Source organism: Cephus cinctus, unplaced genomic scaffold (assembly GCF_000341935.2).
Source record: "Cephus cinctus unplaced genomic scaffold, Ccin1 Ccin1_scaffold0325, whole genome shotgun sequence".
In the NCBI taxonomy this organism is placed as follows: Eukaryota; Metazoa; Arthropoda; class Insecta; order Hymenoptera; family Cephidae; genus Cephus; species Cephus cinctus.
This window is the reverse complement of record NW_014333024.1, coordinates 202,097-221,824: the sequence shown is the minus strand read 5'-3', so window position 1 is coordinate 221,824 and position 19,728 is coordinate 202,097. Positions and strand designations below refer to the sequence as shown.

Here is a 19,728-nt window from a genome sequence, read left to right as displayed (position 1 = left end):
CGACCGACGATTACATTGTAAAAAATACGTTTCCTCTTCATTAAACGATCCAATAGTTCTTTGGTGAGACTGTTATCGCCCTGAGGAATAACAAAATTGTACATTTATTTTTATTACCGACCGACGATTACATTGTAAAAATATATTCTATTTCCTTCCTTACTTTCATTCTGAAGCACACGAGACCCATTGAAACTTCTGTTACTATTTCAAATCTGTCATCCGATTTTACGAAATCTTCGAACTGCTGCGCCAATCTAATCGTTCTGCGAATGTGATTCTGCAATCCTTCGGTACCGTAGAGTCGTAAGACGAACCATAATTTTAAAGCGCGGAATCGACGTCCCAATGGAATTTGCCAGTGCTGATTTAAAAAATTGCGTTATAAAGATAATGCGTGACATAAATTAGAAAGTTACTTGTATTGATGCTTACTCTGTAATCGGGAGCTTGTCCCTGCTTATCGTGTGCCAAGTATATCCTGTCTACATTAAATGCATCGATCAAACACCCTGCATTTTTTACCCTATAGTCAAAAATCATTGTTACTAATTTGATAATTACTTGAACGGTTATAAATTTTTTTATTTACTTCACTATCGTTCTTTTGAAACTTACCACATGGCGGAACAGTCAAAATTGACAAGTAGCCACTTATGCGGATTGAAATTAAAAGAATCAGCATAATTAACACCAGACATAAGATGACGATATTCGGGGCAAACAAAGGCAGCTCCTGTAATTAAAAAATTTATAAAAATTCCATCAATTTCACATCGTATTCTAATAAGTGATCGACGGTCGACAAGTACGTCTGCCGGTAAGTTATCGTCGGTCGGTATCCTACAAAATCTTATTGAAGCCTTTAACAGTTAACGGCCGCTGTCGCGTATGCATAATTTTGGATTGGCAGTAGATTAGAATCAATTAATGAAATGTCTGCCCGTCAAGGTGTCAACAGTAAATACTGTACCAAATGCAATAAGTCACCTGCGTAAGCAGCATCCACGTGCAGCCAGAGATTATTCTCATTGCAGATTGGTCCAAGTTCATCGAGCACGTCAAAAGCGCAGGTGCCAGTAGTACCTAAAGTAGCGACCACGTAGCAAGGTATAAGTCCAGCTTCCTCGTCCTTCTTAATAGCTTCCAAAAGCGTAGATCCTCGTAAACGACACTTATCGTCGGTTGGTAATAATCTCATAGGCATTGACCCAAGTAACCCAGCCTTTTCCACCGATGAATTCGATTGGTCTACCGATCAGCATCCACGTGCAGCCAGAGATTATTCTCATTGCAGATTGGTCCAAGTTCATCGAGCACGTCAAAAGCGCAGGTGCCAGTAGTACCTAAAGTAGCGACCACGTAGCAAGGTATAAGTCCAGCTTCCTCGTCCTTCTTAATAGCTTCCAAAAGCGTAGATCCTCGTAAACGACACTTATCGTCGGTTGGTAATAATCTCATAGGCATTGACCCAAGTAACCCAGCCTTTTCCACCGAGGAATTCGATTGGTCTACCGATTGAGGGTAGATAAACATTATTTTACCAACAGTCAAATATTACCTTAAAATCATTACCTTATTTACGTAATACTAAAAACTTACCTGAAGCATAAGCCACCAGTTTGGCCTTTATGATTCCTTCGTCCAAATCTGGATACAAAGTCTTTATACGACGTGTTGTCTTTTCCTTTGCAGCCAACAAACCCACTAGAGTCGCTTCGCTTGCAGAACCCTTAGTAATTAAAATATAAGGATTGTTTCCGCAATAATATTAAAATTACCAACATAACTCTAAGAGTGAATATGATTGCATGTTGATTCAGAATATAATTTATATTTCAAGAATAAAAGATCCGGGTTTCAAAATTCCGAACGATTCGAACAAATAATTATATATGGAAAACTTAAAGAAAAATTTGTAAAAAATCAATATGCTCAAACATTCTTTGAATAAAGATAAATAAAATGTACCTGTATAACACCACCGCCAGGTCCGTCACTGCAATTAAGAAATTCTTCCGGCAGCCCAAGCAATTTCCCTAACCAGTTCATAGTGACAACCTCCAATTCCGTACAAGCGGGCGATGAAATCCATGAAAATCCAATGCATCCTAATCCAGCACTCAACATTTCTCCCACTATACCAGGATACGAATTCCCAGTAGGATAGTAAGCATGGAAGTGCGGCGAGTTCCAATGTGTGACCTAATAAAGTTTTATATTCCATTATGAGATAATAGATTTTACATATTACATTTTACATGCTTTTTTTATTTGCTAACAATTGAATAGCTTTAAGTTTTGTACAGTCCGCATCCAACACTCACTCCGGGAAGTATAAGACGTTCCACGTCCTTCAGCACATCCTGCCAGGATTCTGCCTGTCTCGGAGCTTCATTTGGCATTAGCTCACTCAAATATCCTGGTTCGACACTCGGCAGGACCTCGCGTTCCCGTAGATTTTCCGTGTAATCGGAAATAAAATCGACGACCGCTTTTCCAAATTCCTCAAACTGCCGCGCGTCCATCTCGGACAATATACAGGTCAAGGTAACCTCAAAATCTAACAGACTTCCTGCAATGACAAACGTCTTAAGTCCATAGGCAAAGAACGCATCGACCAATTGAAATTCCGCCGTTCCAGTCACTCTATCGATCACTCAAAACACACGGGAACACTCGATCGTTCGATGTCCATCGAAGAAGTGGCACGTTCTTATAAGGAGAAACGTATTTTCACCTTACATAGTTCCATTCCCACTTTCATCCTTAAACTTTCTTCCTTACGCACGTATTATTCTCTTACTTACTCTTTACGTTACTTTCTCCGCAATTAGATTTGGACACGCGTAGCGCTAATCGTACTCAAAGGATTCCCTTGAGGAACTTTGGAGGGAAAAAATAATTATTTTTTTCAAAACTGATAAAAAAAAGGTTTGAGATTTTTTGAGAAAATTTTTATACGAAATATACGAACTTTATTATATACAATAAAAATCAATGTTTCTTGTTGTTGTGTAATTTTATCATTACGTACCAACGGGTTTAGAAGATTTGATAGGAATTTTGACTGACTTCTTCGTACAAGGTACTTTCACTTTATTATAGTCAAATGATGATTTCTCCTTGAATATTCTGACCGTTAACCTCAAGCGATCATTAACCCGATGGGTTAATTTTGGATAGAAAAATTAATAAAAAATTTATCATTTGCCCCCTGGCTAAGTTAATTGTTCTTGAGTGTCAGGTTAGACACTGTGAAAAGGGGATTATTATTTGTAAAAAAAATTTTGAAAAAATCATATTTGTTTAATAGACAAAATCGACAGGAATTATTTCAGAATAAAAAATTTATGTCGATCGAGAACACCCTGATATAAATTTTGACCCGAAAGCAAATATTTTTCATGCGAAACATTTACCGCAACAAATTTAATCGACCGAACCCGTTAATATTTTTAAACAAAAAAATATGATTTATGTAAAACTGGAATTAATCTCGTTCGATAAACTAAACTGACTGATACAATATAAATAGGCATTATCAACTATTTCCGTGAGACTAAGAAAATAGAGTCTTTCCCATGACATTTGTCGGTACTGAAAAGAAAGTCGAGAGGAATAGTGAAATTTGCATGAGATAATTATTGACAATTTTTCAACTTTATATAATAACAAGTGCTTAGTGTCCCGAGAGTGACGAGTGATAACTGTTAATCAGTGTGATTATCGATCATCGAAAAAATTATCACAATAAATAATTTCCATGATTCCAGAAACAGAATTTTTTTTTTGACACAGATAATTTTTTTTAATCCACTTCTTTTCTAATTTGTGAATTATTACGCCAGTCGTCAAATCGAATTATTCTCCCACCGAATGCAATTTATTTTAATAATGATTCAAATTCTTACCGCACTTTTATATGCAATGACGTATCGAGATTCTATACCACGTCTCCGATAAATCTAAAGAGCTGTTTTCCACTGTGCTTGCGACTCGCCACCCTCGCCTTTTATATATTCTCCGCTGACCCTCCTCCGTTCAACAGTTTTTCGTAGCCACCGTAGGCCATATCCAAGATGGCTGAGCAATAGTGGACACTTCCCTTTTTTCATTCTTCTTCCTTGCTCTTACCACCGTTACAGCCACAACGCCCTGTCCTTGACGGTTCTCGCGACTACGTAAAGAATAATCGTCAATTTCGTTATTTTTAACGTCGACGTCGTCGACTAGACGCGCCTTTTGTCCGAAAGGAAAGAGGAGAAAGGGGGCTAAGGCGACGGAAAATTAAATTTGACAAAAAAAAAGTTTCAAAAAATTTCATTTTACGAGAGGTTAAAAAAAAAAGAATTATCTAGAACGTTTCTTTGACGTTCTATATTTTTTAGCGATTTTTTTTTCTTTTCCTTTTTATGGAATCTGCTGCACTGCTCGTGACAAAGTTTTCCAGACTGTTGTAACCGTACCGGGCCTTGATCTTGATCTACTGACACTTTTATTTACTGATGAAAATTGTATTACCACGATGACAATCGTTATTCATTATCCTTACGTGCAGAAGTGTCCCATTGTTTAACCGTACACTCCAATGATTTATATACAGTTATACATGAGACATGTAATTCACGAGTAAAAAGAAAGATCGAATTCAAATTTCAAGGAAGTTAAGTATATTAATTTTTTATTTTCGACAATTTTATTAGTCCCAAGGGTATGACCATTACTCTCATTGTCATCGTTATCATCGGTCCATTCTCGCTGGCATCGATCACTCCTAGCATAATTCATGTGCAATTTTTTAATAGCCTAAACTGTGTATACGCTTGTCTCGCTCGGGTCAACGTACATTGCCGAGGCTCGAATCAAGGATTCGGATTTCAATGGTTTTTATGAAACGCGGAAAATCACTGGCAACTAAAGTCGGTAAGAGAAAGAATATTTTTGAAGAATTTCGGAAGTTTGACGTTTAAAATTTATTTTTGATTAAATCGAAACTTGAGTTCGTCAACGCTGAAGATTCGACGCACCGCGTATTTCGAGAAGGTATTGATTTTTTGATCTTCGTCTTTAGCACCTTTTTTTTTATAGTAATACAATTTCACACACTTAGGTTCTTTTGTTTCAACGTGCCGAAGAAACTTAATTTTATTGGTCATGGGTGATCTTGACTCTCGGGTTTACGTACGGTCGGGGGCACCGATGTGAATGGAATAACGGTGCGTTCATACTTGCATAATTGATGTGCATTTGCGTTGTAACGTGGAGTCGTCACTAACACTCCGGTGAGCATTGCAGGTGCGGTTGGACACTGATAATACTTTGTTCCTTTTTCTGTTTAATGGTAAAGTTTAGCCGTGGAATTGCGTGGAGCATACTTTTTTATGGGTCGTGGGGGAATTGAATGAAAAAATGAGAACAGAGTGAAGAAATGTTAACGTGCCTTTCAGGACTATAGGGTATTATTAAATGCGTTTTTTATCGATTTAATAAGTAAATAATAAAAAAAATATTTTCACAAAAAGGTAACAATTTGCGCTTCTAATTATCAGGAATGGTGACACCGCTATGGGATCTAATTAGAGAGGAGTGAATACTCGGCAATTAAAGATATTTATATCCTGGAAGGTGTGTGCAAATTGTAAGAATTTTATCAGTCGGAATGTTTTTGCATAAGCGAAGTATCTTTGCGATAATTATTGTTAGGTTTTTAAAATTATGAAAAAATATGGGCTCGTCCGGGATTTGAACCCGGGACCTCTCGCACCCGAAGCGAGAATCATACCCCTAGACCAACGAGCCAAGTTGTTGGCAAATTCTCAGATTTCTATTGAAAAACTGTTCACATGAGAATAAATTATTTATTTAATTAAATGATTATTTATGTTACATAAAACATATCCTGTTCATTCGTCTATGTTATAAGAAAGATATCTTTCGGATTTGCTAAGATAAATGAACGTGCTTGCAGAAAATAATTTCAACTACAGAACTCTTGATTAACAAAGACGACTTTCAGAATCAATTTCAAATTTATCGAACCAGCCTGATATCTTTTGCACAGTCAATTTCACTAACCTATATTCATTTGATAATCAGTAGGCACCGACTGTGTAAAAAGTATGATTGTAACAAGATGGCTCGTTGGTCTAGGGGTATGATTCTCGCTTAGGGTGCGAGAGGTCCCGGGTTCAAATCCCGGACGAGCCCATATTTTTTCATAATTTTAAAAACCTAACAATAATTATCGCAAAGATACTTCGCTTATGCAAAAACATTCCGACTGATAAAATTCTTACAATTTGCACACACCTTCCAGGATATAAATATCTTTAATTGCCGAGTATTCACTCCTCTCTAATTAGATCCCATAGCGGTGTCACCATTCCTGATAATTAGAAGCGCAAATTGTTACCTTAACCATGAGAATTGTACATTACATAATTATAACGAATACGGGCGCGTCTTATTTACATTTTTTCTTCTGTACAAGGATAAAACGCCCATCCACCCATCACGACATGCATCAAGGATATGCTGCGCCAATGGAACCGCGTAAATTTAATGATTTTCAGAGTTCTCTATACCTCATTTCAGTGAGTCTGATTTTTATGATTAACTAGTCACAGGATCACTTACGCAATCCCACGACCACGACTAATGAAAAAGTGTGACCATGAACGACTGCCATGGTCAATCGTCCACTCTAGATACCTTTCTATGAATCGCACCTACGAATCCTAACCAACATACATATGTATGTTCCAGTACTCAACTGAGTAACACTGTCATATTTCTTTATTCCAGCGTTCAAATAGTTTCTTGTTCAAATAGTTTCAAATAGAGGCTTAGTCAGTTTGCGGCAGAACTGAGCAAATGTCATTGTTATATAAGAACCAAATTCTAGAAAAGACAGGTTGGGGAAGGAGCATGGGTAAGGTGAAAGAGCGCTCACTTAACATGCGAGGAGGTACCCGGATCGATACCCGGCACCTCCATAATTTTTTTCATTAATTTTATTTTTTGTTCAACATCTTTAATGCAAATTCTTTTAAAATATTGTAGACTCATTTTTGCTTTGTACAATATTGCAAGTCTTGTGTGAAAAAGTTCAATTAACAATATTGATCTAATGATATAGAATTATGAAAAATAAATACATTATGCAATACATTTTTAGGTTACTAGTGAATAAAAAGGTATACGATTTGGTTGAATATATATATGTACTTTATAGGATGTATAAATCTCAAGACACAATCGTATGGCGCCGTGGCTTAGTTGGTTAAAGCGCCTGTCTAGTAAACAGGAGATCGAGGGTTCGAATCCCTCCGGGGCCTTATCTGCAATAATAAATTTGTAGATATTAATTTTCGTTAATTGTTTACTGTATCGACTTAATTAAATAAGTAATTAATTTTTTACATAATATTTCTATGTACTAAATATTAATATACGTTTTTTACGCTTTCAAGAATTTTCAATCCCTTCTTTCCACGTAAAAACAATGATTTATTAATTCAAGATCCTCTTGCTGTAACTTACATGAGAAAGAATTTTCAGCAAGGTAAAAAGGTCATAAAATGGAATTTTCTGGGTAGGATCCTCTGCAAAGTCAGCAGTGTCAAATTATAATTCACAAGAATGGTACTAGGCAGGCTAGGACGTCGCTATAGTTTTGCGCAATACCAGAGAATGGGTGAAAAGGGTAAAACGGTTAAAGCGGTGAAAGGGAGCAAGTTCGCCGTTTGCCAGGAGAAAATTGGAATTGCTGTGACACCACGTTACGTTTATTGCCGCCGCTTGGTAGAAGCCAGCAGCAATTGAAAGACCATGGCGCAGATTGGGCATTTCCACGGGCGCCGATTTAACTCGACCACACGGAAATTCCTTTCGTCGGATTGCACCCCTAAAGAAGTCAAAAGCCGTTAACCAAAAGCCGATAAAAAATAAAACGCTAAAAAGTCCACAACATCCCCTGCACCGAACATAGATAAACTGTACAAAAATTTTCAAAAATTTTCAAAAATTTCGAAAAAAAAAATTCCCAAGAAAATCCAACAAATTAAAAAAAAAAAAAACGTCTTTTCAAAAAAACTACCCTTAATTTAACATTCGTTACCACGACTGTCACAAAGAACAAGAATCGATAATCCCACGAAGGATCGCGTATTTCCTAAAATAATGAAACCCTCGTCCACCGAGAGGGGGTGTGAACCCCTTCAATATTTCAAGACGGGCGGTAACTACAAGGCACCCACCCTCCGAACTAATCAGGACGAAGACTCGCCGTACTGGGGGTTGCTGGTTCGGGGCGTTGTTGTTCATGGCTCTTAGGATAGCCATGTATATAGATATAGTTCGCGTACATACCACTATAGATACCGGGTCCTGGTCTTGTAGGGAATTGCAAAGTGTGGGGTCTGGAAATAATAAACACACGACTCGATGCCGGATGGATGCTGCATTCTCGTCACGAGTCAGTGATAGTGTCGCCGTAAAGCCGCAACGCCAGCCTCTACTTCTCTCCTCGCTGCCCTTAACCAGTCCGCTCATCAGGATGTCCCTCAGCCGCTAGCTGCTCATCCTCGTAACGGTTCAGCCCGTTATGGTTATGAGTACGCTCGTATACCGCGGACGCGAATACGTGATTTCCACGGAAAAGCCCCCTTTCGGGATTATAACAGGACAGCCTTTATTATTTTTGTCTGAAATAGAAAAAGCAAAATAACCCAGGCAGCTTTTATTGTCGCAACTTCAGCACAGAGTCGCATCGACATCAAAAGTGACATGTACAAAAACTAGGTTGCATCTAATTTTTTTAGTGAAAAATTAAATTTTTTAAAAATTATAAAATTACGAATTCACCACGTCCACTATATCTGTCTCACTCTTATCCACGTGATCGACCATGGGTCCGTCTCACTCGCACTCCCGGTCGGTATAGCAAACGTGAAAAATTAGCCTACCAGACAGACCACCGTCTCTCTCTCTGATCAAACGTACCTATGCGGTTGAGAGGATACATAAAAACATAGAATTAGAACCAACTTGGCTATCTCTGTCTCCGTCTTACTCGTACGAACGACTATCGTTCTATCTCTCTTCTACTCATTGACGATATAAAAACCTGTCAAAATAAGTAACCTCCTTTTCTCTCTCTTGTCAAACGCACCTAAGTGTGCTGTCTCGCGTAAAAATACATTCATACGTATATAGATGACCACTGGCGCCCATTACGGAGTACTTGCGCAATTCTTCAAACCAAGTGAAAGGATTTGAGTTTCGCTCTAATTCACGAAGAACAAGGTCGTAATCGGTAGGAGTCGACTCGTATTTAAAATTATACGTAAAATACGATATATTAATATATATATAGAGAATCAATGTAATATTCCAAATTCGTATTAATACGCAATCGATGTAATAATCAATGAAAAGAGATACCGAATTAAATCGAAATTCGTCGCTAAGAGACTTGATGAGCTCATGGGGATGCGTTAGGAAGGTTATGAGAAGGTTCATAGATTTCCCATGAACCCTCGTTAGGATATCAGGTGATTTACATGGATGTCTGATTAAATTAAGAATGGAGATGAAAGTCTGAACGTGATTATTCGACAGCACACGTTACCACTGCTCAGCAATGCTCCAGCGGTATACCCTCTTCGCCATAATTCCTAATACATTCCCTCTGTGTACTGGCACGACTGAGGAAGCATGGCCGAGGCACCCAGAGGCTACGGGAAGAGGCCTGCCCAGGAGCGAGATGGAACGGGATGCAATGAGACGCCATGGCAGCGTAGCTTGGGCTGGCTGGCACACGCCGAACCTCCCCATTGCGAATTCATACGGATTCGAGTTACGGTCCGCTGCGGCAATCTTGCCCGGGAATTTTAAACGTGTGTAAATTAGGTTTTCTGTTTGAAGTTAAGATTGGAGTTTCTTTCCGCCTCGGTAGGCTCTTATGTTTTAGTTGCATCGTATTAACGCCAGTCTTACATTATACCTCGTGGCCTTAATTGTTCCATTTGGAAATTAAAAAAATTTTTTATTTCGATCGAATCGATAATTAATCATTAAAATTTATCAAGGGGCGTAATTCCTATTGGTTGTACAGTACGATTAAAAATTTTTGTCTCAGTCGAATTAAATCCATCTGCAATGTATAATTTTCTTTCGTTACGTATTACGTCATATATGTATATCGCGGCGTATATACAGATTGGAAAATAGAAAATTTTGAACTTCACGTTTTGTTGTTTACCACGTATGAAAATGAACCCGTAGGATCCCTATTGGTAAGAGGTAGAGGTACTCGCGATTGAAAGAGGGACAGCCTGGTGAGGGTGAGAGCATTGTGGGATGAAACGGGGGTTCGTTTACCCCTGCAAGTGTGGCGCCCCCGTGATCGCCATCCCTTGCACCCCACAACCCATCGTCCATCCCCACCCTAGCTTTACAGTTAACGTACACAACCCAGTCGACCTCCACCACCTTCTGGTGCTCCACCATCGCAACCAGAACTGGCAGAACCACCGGCGGCGTCGTCCTCGGGAAGAAATTCACTTTCGGAAAAAAAAGGGGCGCGAAAAATCAATGCTACACGACCATTGGCCAATGGTCGCTCGGGTCCATGTTGGGATTGGACAACGTGATGTTATGGGCGTGCCTTAAAGATGAGCTCTCGCTATGTCATAGCTTATATTGATCCTACACTCGCCCACGTGAAGTACGCACCCACACGCTTTAACCCTGGGCAAAATATTATCTCCTCCGCGTACACCCTCAACGCCACAGCACCTATACCAGCCTTCTGCACCTTCGTCTCCACGTACTCGTATTCGTATTTGTATTAACCACTACCGTTCGCGCTACCTTCAGCGTTGCCACCATTCCCAACATCACTGGATACTGTACGGACTCATATTTTCGCTCCACAAACACACCTGTACATTTTAGCTGGTCCTTTTATTATCTTTATCATCAAGGCAAACGCATCGGTGCTTCGAATTGACGCGTCTTTACCGACTGGACGAATATTTGTCGAATTTTACGATATGAGGTAGGGAATTATAATCGTTATTCTGGCATGTGATTTATTGTGGATTAAATCGAATCACGGCTGTAGGAAGACTCCTTTTTTTATAACGAAATACGCGGGGTAGATTTTCGAGATAAGGTTTTTTGCCATTTTTTTTGGTTTATTCAGATGCGTGTATGGTGAATATTTCACCCATTTGCTTTTTACTTTGGGTTGATCTATTATGTACGGGACTTCAAATTTAGGTTAATGGCAATAGTTGGTTAAGCGCCAGATATCTGGAAGCTGCAGAAATAATACAGGCACTAGGGGCTGATTAATCTGTTGCTTGTGGATATCGTTGGATTTAGGGACTCTTTTTTAAATATATTCCTAAGAATTGTTTTACATGGTTCGAGAAATTGTTGGAAAAATATTTTTTTGTTAGGATTAAGATTATTGTATTGATTATAGTAGGGGTAAATAAAATATATTTTAACTGTGGGAAACACCAATTTAGAAATGCTACGGGACTACTTATAGGAAAATGAAAATTTGGCAATTAAAGGTCTTTTTGGAGGATTGTAATAGTTAGTGATGGTAGTATATTTGTGTTTTCATTTTAATTATGGCCCAAGTGGTAACCCAGGGCCCAGAAAAATTGAGTTAAGACTCCATTATTGTTCCCCTCCACGGAAATCTTTAGTAAAAGGCGAAAGATTTATTCGTATATTGAAGGGAAACCAGAGTGAAGTCTGCAACGAACTATTGGGCCTTTGTACCTATCAGGTACAATTTTCGTACTGAGAAAAGACCCAATGCATCAGACACCTATCGGAATGCTTCGGAAGCAATTCGAGCTACCCAAGGGACTTAGACCCAACGGACCCAACACGAGTCGTATAATTGCATGAAACACCACCAGGTGGGTCCGTATTCTCACTATAGAAATCAGTCCCGGATATGAATATATCCAGCCGAAAAACAACTTGAAGTTACTCTGGTTTCCCTTCAAAATACGAATAAATCTTTCGCCTTTTACTAAAGATTTCCGTGGAGGGGAACGATTTGAAGAGTTTTTCATAACAATTTTTGTCCGTACCTAGCGTTTAAGCTAGGTCACAATTAAAAACCAAAAAAAATGTCCGTAGGTAATTGAAATAACTATGTATCTTTGACCAACGAAAGTGTGGACTAAATGCGTATATAATTATTACGTAACATATTTATACACGTTCTCTACATATGTCACTGATACCACTGTAAAAAATTCAGCAATTTACAGCGTTAACCACCGTGTACCTCATATACTACCAACCGTTCTAGTCGGTAGTAGCTTTTTGCCAACGAAGTAACATTATTTACTATCCAGCCGGGGCTCAGTAACATCGCGCTGTTCTCTCCTCTAGTTTTCACAATTTAAATGCATCGTGTACACCGCGCCTAGTCGGTAGCGTACTCGTGTTTTGCTTTATATTTAGAGGACGCCGCTCTCAGTGATGGTGGTATTTTATACCATAGTGGTAGTAAAGCGGCACTGGCACTCCTGACGGTATTCGTGTCGGTGATGCTGGTGGCTGCTGGGAAAAAAAAAAGAAGAAAGAGGGTTTGGGTTACTCGCGAGTGTTTTGATGGATTAATTCACGACCCGAATGGAAAGGAAGGACCGACCGGGGAATTACTTGTTTCTCACGTTTTTTTGCAAGGGGTTGGGCGGAGAAGCGAAAAAAAATAGAAAACGGATGGATATAAATCTTCGACCGAATTTACGAACGTCCCATCCATTGCGAACTTATGTCCCATCTTGGTTGTTATGGGACGTGTGTTTATTTGCACAGAATGCATTTTCAGACTGCCAACTGTCTCACGCTAAATAACCATATTTTACATTTGCAGACGTACTGCAGATTTAGGATAACAGTTGCAGATGAATAATTAGTATAGTCAAGAGATTGTATGTGGTCAAGTGTTCAATATCTTCGAAACAGTCGATACTGCCAATCGGATCGACTTATTTTTAAATTCTCATGCGAGCAACGAGTACCAGATTTTTTTGCCTAAGAAATCTTATCAATCTGATAAAATCGTCAAGGACAATTGACAGAAGTACTCTTAGCATTGTCCACGTGTCAATCGTGGAAGTAGGGATACGGGGATGTCAAGCACGTCACAGGGGGATGCCTCTCGGTGGGATATGATTTATTTATCGACGTAGGGGTGCTATTGTTTGAGTATTCTGTTTACGTTGATTAATTACAAAGCCTTACGATACGTTCTCTACCCTTTGTCTCTGTCCACCTTAACGGTTGCCGATTACCGACTGAATTGAAATTCCTGGAAAATTAGAAATTTAACATTCGAATCGTTCGAAATATTGGACTTGAAAGTGAAAATTTGTCCGAATTAAATTTTACTTTGATAACAACAAAGTTGGGTTGATAATTCGAAGATTCACAGCAGTTGACCTACCCTGCTACTCTCTTATGGGGTTTGTCGCTTTGCAGACGAGTCTGTACTTTGTCAAAGGATACCGTGAACGTCAACCGTTCACCATGTGCGCCTTAGTCATGGTGGCATATGGTCGAGTCATGAAGCCACTAGGTGGTCCGTCATATATTACCCTACCTGTCGCCATCTATGCCTTATGGGGAGGCACGCTTATGGCTATTTGTGCTATTTGTTCGCCGACAAGGACTCTTCACGCTGGATCATCATTGTGTTCGGATGCACCCGTATCACTGGGTAAGTGAAACAATTTTTACTCAAGAGAAAAATAATAAATGAGTACAGAAATGTTCAATGTGAAATCAAGATGGTTTTATTTGGTGAGATTAGATTCCTATGCACTTCTCAGTCGGAATAATTTGACGTAAAGTTAACGCGAATCGACGTGCCGTCCCAGTGCGTCCTGAGGCCGTTTATAATTGCCAGCAAGCAAATTAATGCTATTCCGACTGCATTATGCAACCGCACGGCATTGTTAGACGATCCTGTTTGTCTTCCGTTGTCGATGCCTATTTGCGAAAACGCTCGATTCCGCAAACATCGCTGGCGGACTGCCATCGTTTCTATACACTGAATTCGAGTAATGTATTTTTTTTTAGTAATCGCTATTCACTAAGAAAATACTTGTATACAAGTATTTATCATCGGACGTTGTCACTTATGAATAGAATATATTATCAGTGCGTGGGTTGCACGTAGGTAGTATTCTATTTAGATTATACACCTTACATCACTCATTGTTTTACATCTATTTCAAATGGGGGTATAGCTCAGTGGTAGAGCATTCGACTGCAGATCGAGAGGTCCCCGGTTCAAACCCGGGTGCCCCCTCACGATTATTTTTTTTTTTTCCTATCAAAAATCATATTATTTATCTCAATTACACTGACACCTATATTCAATTAATTTAACAGCTATGTATACGAAATTTGGAAAACTACTATTTCTGTTTGGATGTCACAATACAAATTTTCTAGTATGTCACAAAGTTTTTAGTTAATACAACAATCATTGTTTCTCTTTACGGATCTTTAATAAATCTTTTATACCACCTATCATAGGTATATTGAAAGAAGCTCTAACTCTTCCGATATGAAAGATCTATCCGTATATTAGGTGGATAAAAGGGGCAATTCCTATGATTCATTAATCTAGAGAGTTCAAGCAACCGCAGCCAATAAATCATGCGAGTGTCAACCACCTGCAAGCTAGCGGGAAACGTTAAAGCCATAAGCCCTACTAAATATTCGGTAAATCCGCGAAATGGCCTATACCCTATGCATATATACATATATGGTCTATAGTCGATCGAGCCAATTGGCCGATGGCCAAATGAAATGTATATCCGGTATAAGTCCTTTCATTGGCCCTTTTGCGTGGCCACATTTACGCATTACTATGTCTCCCCCTTTTCTCCTCTTCGAAACCCCCATAGCTATGTGCAATCAACCCCCATAACGTTACCTCATGAATTACAAGAGGTTTTAGCGGAGCAGAAAGAGATATTCAAATCTCGAAGAATCATGAATCTTAAGCGAGCCACGGATTTTGGGTACAATTTTTTTTTATTAAAATTTTTTATTTACGATGTTAATAGTAATTCTCTACTGACAGATGGGTAACTGCTAATCCACCATTATCGTTAGCCATCATCCCGTAGGCAATGACTATAGTGACTGCAAACTCTAGGGATCATTGAACAAAGGGAATTGGTATGAGAATTCTACCAGTAGGTACCAATATCCGATCGAAAATCCAAAATCGATATCTGGAGGGATAAGGACGATTGAAGTTTTTTGAAAAAATTTTTTAATAAATTTTTTTTATTTTACACTGCACATTTTTTATTATTTGATAAAGGGATCGTACAATGATATTGGAAAAATGATACTCAACAATACATCGGTTAATACACTGAACTATAGTACCCATATGGACTTTTCGTTTTTCAATAGAGCTTTGTACTTTCCTTAGAATTTTTTTCTGCCACTTTTCTAAGAAATCTTTCACCCTGACGTTCGGAAATTACTAGGAAATCCCAGAAAACGTAGCACGGGTTGCAATTTTCGTTAAAAAAAAAAGTGACGTGCAGGGATATAGATAATCCCGTAGGACACTGGCCACCGGGAGGGATGATATCCAGAACCCTGTAGGGGTCGCTTTAAATTATTCATAGAGAACCAACTGATCGTAAAATATAACCACGACCCTTTAACCGTTCTAGTCACGCCCTTCATAGCGTTAGCATGTTAGCCTGTTGTGCTTAATTCGATTTGGTCAGGATTCGATACGCGATTTTCGAGCCGTCATTTTGGGAATAACAAGGGACGTCGTGTTATTCAATTAAACCAAGCTGGTCTAACCTAACCTAACAGAATTATTTGCCGTGTACAATAGATGGGACGGAAAAATATGTTTGGGTGTAAAAATAAAGAAATTTTTGAAGAATTGGAAAAATTCAAAAGAAAATTCACGTCAGCAGGACGTCGATTTAATTCACTTCCGGTCGCGGATTGGATGCTTTATCTTCCGGCAGGAAAGCTAGGAAAAACTTTTCAAAGATTTCCGCTGACCCAAAAGCGACCGAAAAGTTTACCCGCTTTTCGTATCCTTGGTAATGGATTTCTGGTACTATGGATAAAGTTATCTTTGAGTTGTAAATATATAATCCTGAGGATGCTGGTAAAATGATTATACAGAGACAAGATAGGGAAAGTCAAAAAAATGTACTTTAATCGTAGAAACTGTTGGTATGCTGTTTATTGATAAACGACCTTTTGATTTTCGTCTAATAATTTTTGTATTTATCTCAACGTAAATGGACCGTATGGGGATGATCCGTTTAGCGTCATAGAAGAAAGAAGGGTAAAAAATAAAAGTCCACCTCAGCACGCTGATCTAATTTAATTGACACCCTAATAGCAGGCCTGCAAGGCCGTTAGAGTTCTCGGCATGGTCTTCGCGCGCACTAGGGGGATGAAAATATAAGGGTGGTTAGCCCCGAGATGCATGGGGCGAAGACAATTGAATTTCATGGGGGTTTGCCCGCTTAACCGGCTAATTGGTTTGTTTATGTAGCTCGAAACTTTTCCTAGTCGCTTCTCTTCTCTCCGTTACTCCCTTATGAGTCTTTTTTTGTATTCTTATACTCGAGCTTCCCTTATCGTTTTATTCTTTGATTCTACGTAGTTACTTTGCTACCCTAGGCTCTTTCGCCCTGTACTTTTTGTAATACTTGGACATTTACCCTCCCGAATACTAATACCTTTCCTTTTCAAATTATTTGTCAGGCATGAATTTTCAAATTTTTAGGTACTCTGGTAATTTCGTAAATATCGTGTAAAATTTCGGGTTTACTCTCTGGATGAATTTAAAAAATATTTTTTAACTTTAAAAAAAATTTTTTTTTTTTTCTTTTTCAAACAATAACCCCAAGGAGCTCCTGAGATTAATGGATATTAAGACTTTAAAGGCCCGACGAAATCGCCCGATAATGAATTCTCCCGTCACCCCGCTACGGTGAACTACCCTTTATGGCATCTTGCGCCACCCTCCCGCAACGTGAATATTTAATTTTTAGCGAGGCTGAGGTTAAAAACCCCCCCGTGAAACGTAGCGGTGCTTTAAAAACTCGCGGCGACGGATACGAAGAAATGATGCTTGAAAAACTTTTAGTTCCTAAGTATTTTTTTATAGTGTCTCTCTCGAGCGAGAATAAAGATTCCGCAAGAAACTTTGATAAACTTCCTAAAGTTCGGAGCAATCTGTTACAGTGGAGATTTTTTAGTGAAATGTTGACTTTTTTTTATTAACAAAAATATACATTCATTCCATCGTCGAATGAGGCCCCGGAGGGATTCGAACCCTCGATCTCCTGTTTACTAGACAGGCGCTTTAACCAACTAAGCCACGGCGCCCTTGATACTCCAGCTTGCACAATTGTCATTTTCAGCCACCTTCGCACCGACGCAATTCAATATAGTTTTTAAATTATTCGCCAAGCCTAATATCATTAAACTATTCAATAATTCATCGATTATCATAGACACGACCTTACATGATTCCATTATCAATTATAAGTTCCAGAAACATATGACGACAGGTGTCGTCGTCAAGCACCTGTACCAACATCTGATCCACTGTTTAAATACAGGGTAGCCATCACGTGAACTAAAACTATTTTACTACACTTAAAAATTGTAGGCGATTCCACTAAACTTGAAATTGTACACGACCAAGTTTAAGAAACTTCGAAATATAGTCACCAAAAGATACGATTGATGAATTTTTGTTGAAACTGCAAAAAACAGCACATTTTTTCTTCCCTCAAGTTTTTATATTTCCTATAGGCTCTCTAACGCGGTAAAAAAAAATATATCCATTCCTCATAGACTCTAAGGTATACTCTGTCCACCTCTCTTTCTCGTTTTTCTTTCTTACCCAAGATCAGAACTAACTTCGAGATAATCTCGCGTCTCAAACAGACATCAAAGATTCCGCGCTTTGCCGGGGGTCGAGATTAAAGACGTAGCCAGCGGCCAGAGTAACTCTTATTCACCGAGCGTTATTTCGTGCTCCTGAGTAACTAATTACTTATGAGCTATGACTTATGAATCCAACATGCCTGAGGCATGCTCCTCGGAATAATAAAACATTGATACACTTAATTCTACGAATATACGGGAAAGATTTAAAAAATCCTTTTCCTGCTATAAAGCGCACGTATAAAATAAATAGTACACATATCGCTAAAGTTTATCATTTATTTCACGTTAAAATAATTATTTTGAAGAATCACTCAAAAATTTTTATCAAACTCAAAGATAATTTTTTTTTCAAACTCCATACGTCACACTGACGATTTCATGAATCCTTCGCTGAAATGGACCACGGTTAGAATGGAGTCTACGAGAATAAAAGAGAAGAAGGGTCGTGCTGGAAAATGTGCGAAAAGAGGTAAAATACGTAACGCCATAAATTCCTGAGAATGGGCCGGAGTATAAAATATCGCGGTGGCTACGTTCTGCATATGTCATCCACATCCTCTTACTCTCTGCCTTCGGGTGGTGCGTCCATCCTTGCAGGTAGGGGTGCTCTGGGTTGCTCTGATTTCCTGGTTTCTCAATACGTTATACCCATCAGATACCAAAATCCACTTGGATTTGTGAGGTGGCTTCAGGGCGTGCCGAATGTTTTCTCATCGATTTAGAAATTACCTAATAACGCAAAGACACACTTCTCTCTCTCTCTCTCTCTCTCTCTCTCTCTCTCTCTCTCTCTCTCACCGCAAACCCCGCCCCATCTTCCTCATACAGTTATTCACGTACAGCCAAATAACTCACACCTCCCACAGACACTATAGCTATATCCCATACTCACACTATATTCAAAAGGCAGGACAAGATGTATACGTCATATCTCGACTGAAAATTTAGTTGAAAATACAAACACTAAAAACCATTAATACATTCTGAAAAATCCATTATTCGATATCAATAATCGATACAATACGTTATAAAATAAATAATGGCGGATACCTAAATTTTTACAACGTATAGAATAAATTTCTTATTTTTAATATATTTGAGAAAAAAAAAATATATCACTTTACTATAAATTAATAAAAAATTATACCCCTTAAATCTACCCCCTCCCTTTCCGCACTGTCGGATACTCCCTCCGTACGCGAAAGGGCCATTATTATTCCTCGAGTGAAAGTTTCGTAAAAAGCCCGCGAGGATCGCGTAAAGCGTCCATATGAGCGAGTCTTCCCCTGTTAAGCCGAAAGAGCTTGAAAAGCTCGAAAAGCCGTAGCCGGCGGTCGCGAGAGTGTCACGTTCCCATAGCAACTAGGGTGCGACTCCGCCTCTAGAGTCCTTGGCTCGATATCCTCACCCTCTGCTAGTACTACGACCACCCCAACCGACCCTCTCCCTCTCTCTCCCTCTCTCTCCTTCATCTGTCCTCCTCCTACCCTCTCCTCACTCTCGCCGTTCTCTCTATGATTCCCCTAGCCGCTATAAGGTACGTATAGGTACCAGCAGTCTCTCTCTCCGGCTGCCTAACCCTGGACTACCCCTTCGGTATCAATGCTCCACTTTTTTTTTCATCCCCTACCTAACCTTCTCGATGTTCACCGTGGTTCGTTGTTACGCTATTTTGAATTTCGAAAAATCCCCCCCAACCCCCCCCCCCCCCAT

General features: G+C 39.1%; 1 protein-coding gene and 7 non-coding genes across 10 annotated transcripts in view; 4 read left to right on the top strand and 4 right to left on the bottom strand.

The window, feature by feature from the left end:
• The window catches only part of LOC107266547 (aromatic-L-amino-acid decarboxylase), a 4,845-nt gene extending 802 nt beyond the window's left edge, over positions 1 to 4,043 (bottom strand). The window contains exons 1-9 of one of the 3 annotated variants that reach the window (XM_025083795.1): positions 3,915 to 3,966; positions 2,811 to 2,886; positions 2,328 to 2,575; positions 1,972 to 2,205; positions 1,603 to 1,732; positions 991 to 1,251; positions 619 to 736; positions 436 to 526; positions 164 to 364 (exon numbers count right to left, since the gene is read on the bottom strand). In XM_025083795.1, coding sequence (XP_024939563.1) covers positions 164 to 364; positions 436 to 526; positions 619 to 736; positions 991 to 1,251; positions 1,603 to 1,732; positions 1,972 to 2,205; positions 2,328 to 2,528 — 1,236 coding nt within the window. In that variant the 5' untranslated portion in view covers positions 2,529 to 2,575; positions 2,811 to 2,886; positions 3,915 to 3,966. Of the gene's footprint in view, positions 1 to 163; positions 365 to 435; positions 527 to 618; positions 737 to 990; positions 1,252 to 1,602; positions 1,733 to 1,971; positions 2,206 to 2,327; positions 2,576 to 2,810; positions 2,921 to 3,914 lie in introns of all 3 variants that reach the window. The other 2 variants (XM_025083796.1, XM_015737163.2) reach the window with 2 other exon arrangements.
• A 1,687-nt stretch (positions 4,044 to 5,730) lies between these two features.
• Trnap-cgg lies at positions 5,731 to 5,802 on the bottom strand. The gene has a single exon. It is a non-coding gene; the product is annotated as a tRNA-Pro (tRNA).
• A 336-nt stretch (positions 5,803 to 6,138) lies between these two features.
• Positions 6,139 to 6,210, top strand: Trnap-agg. The gene has a single exon. It is a non-coding gene; the product is annotated as a tRNA-Pro (tRNA).
• Positions 6,211 to 7,266: 1,056 nt separating this feature from the next.
• Positions 7,267 to 7,340, top strand: Trnat-agu. The gene has a single exon. It is a non-coding gene; the product is annotated as a tRNA-Thr (tRNA).
• Positions 7,341 to 11,653: 4,313 nt separating this feature from the next.
• Positions 11,654 to 11,775, bottom strand: LOC112494171. The gene has a single exon (XR_003059366.1). It is a non-coding gene; the product is annotated as a U5 spliceosomal RNA (small nuclear RNA).
• A 243-nt stretch (positions 11,776 to 12,018) lies between these two features.
• LOC112494172 lies at positions 12,019 to 12,143 on the top strand. Its single transcript, XR_003059367.1, has one exon. It is a non-coding gene; the product is annotated as a U5 spliceosomal RNA (small nuclear RNA).
• Positions 12,144 to 14,287: 2,144 nt separating this feature from the next.
• Trnac-gca lies at positions 14,288 to 14,359 on the top strand. Its single transcript has one exon. It is a non-coding gene; the product is annotated as a tRNA-Cys (tRNA).
• A 3,012-nt stretch (positions 14,360 to 17,371) lies between these two features.
• On the bottom strand, positions 17,372 to 17,445 carry Trnat-agu. Its single transcript has one exon. It is a non-coding gene; the product is annotated as a tRNA-Thr (tRNA).
• Positions 17,446 to 19,728: the final 2,283 nt, after the last annotated feature.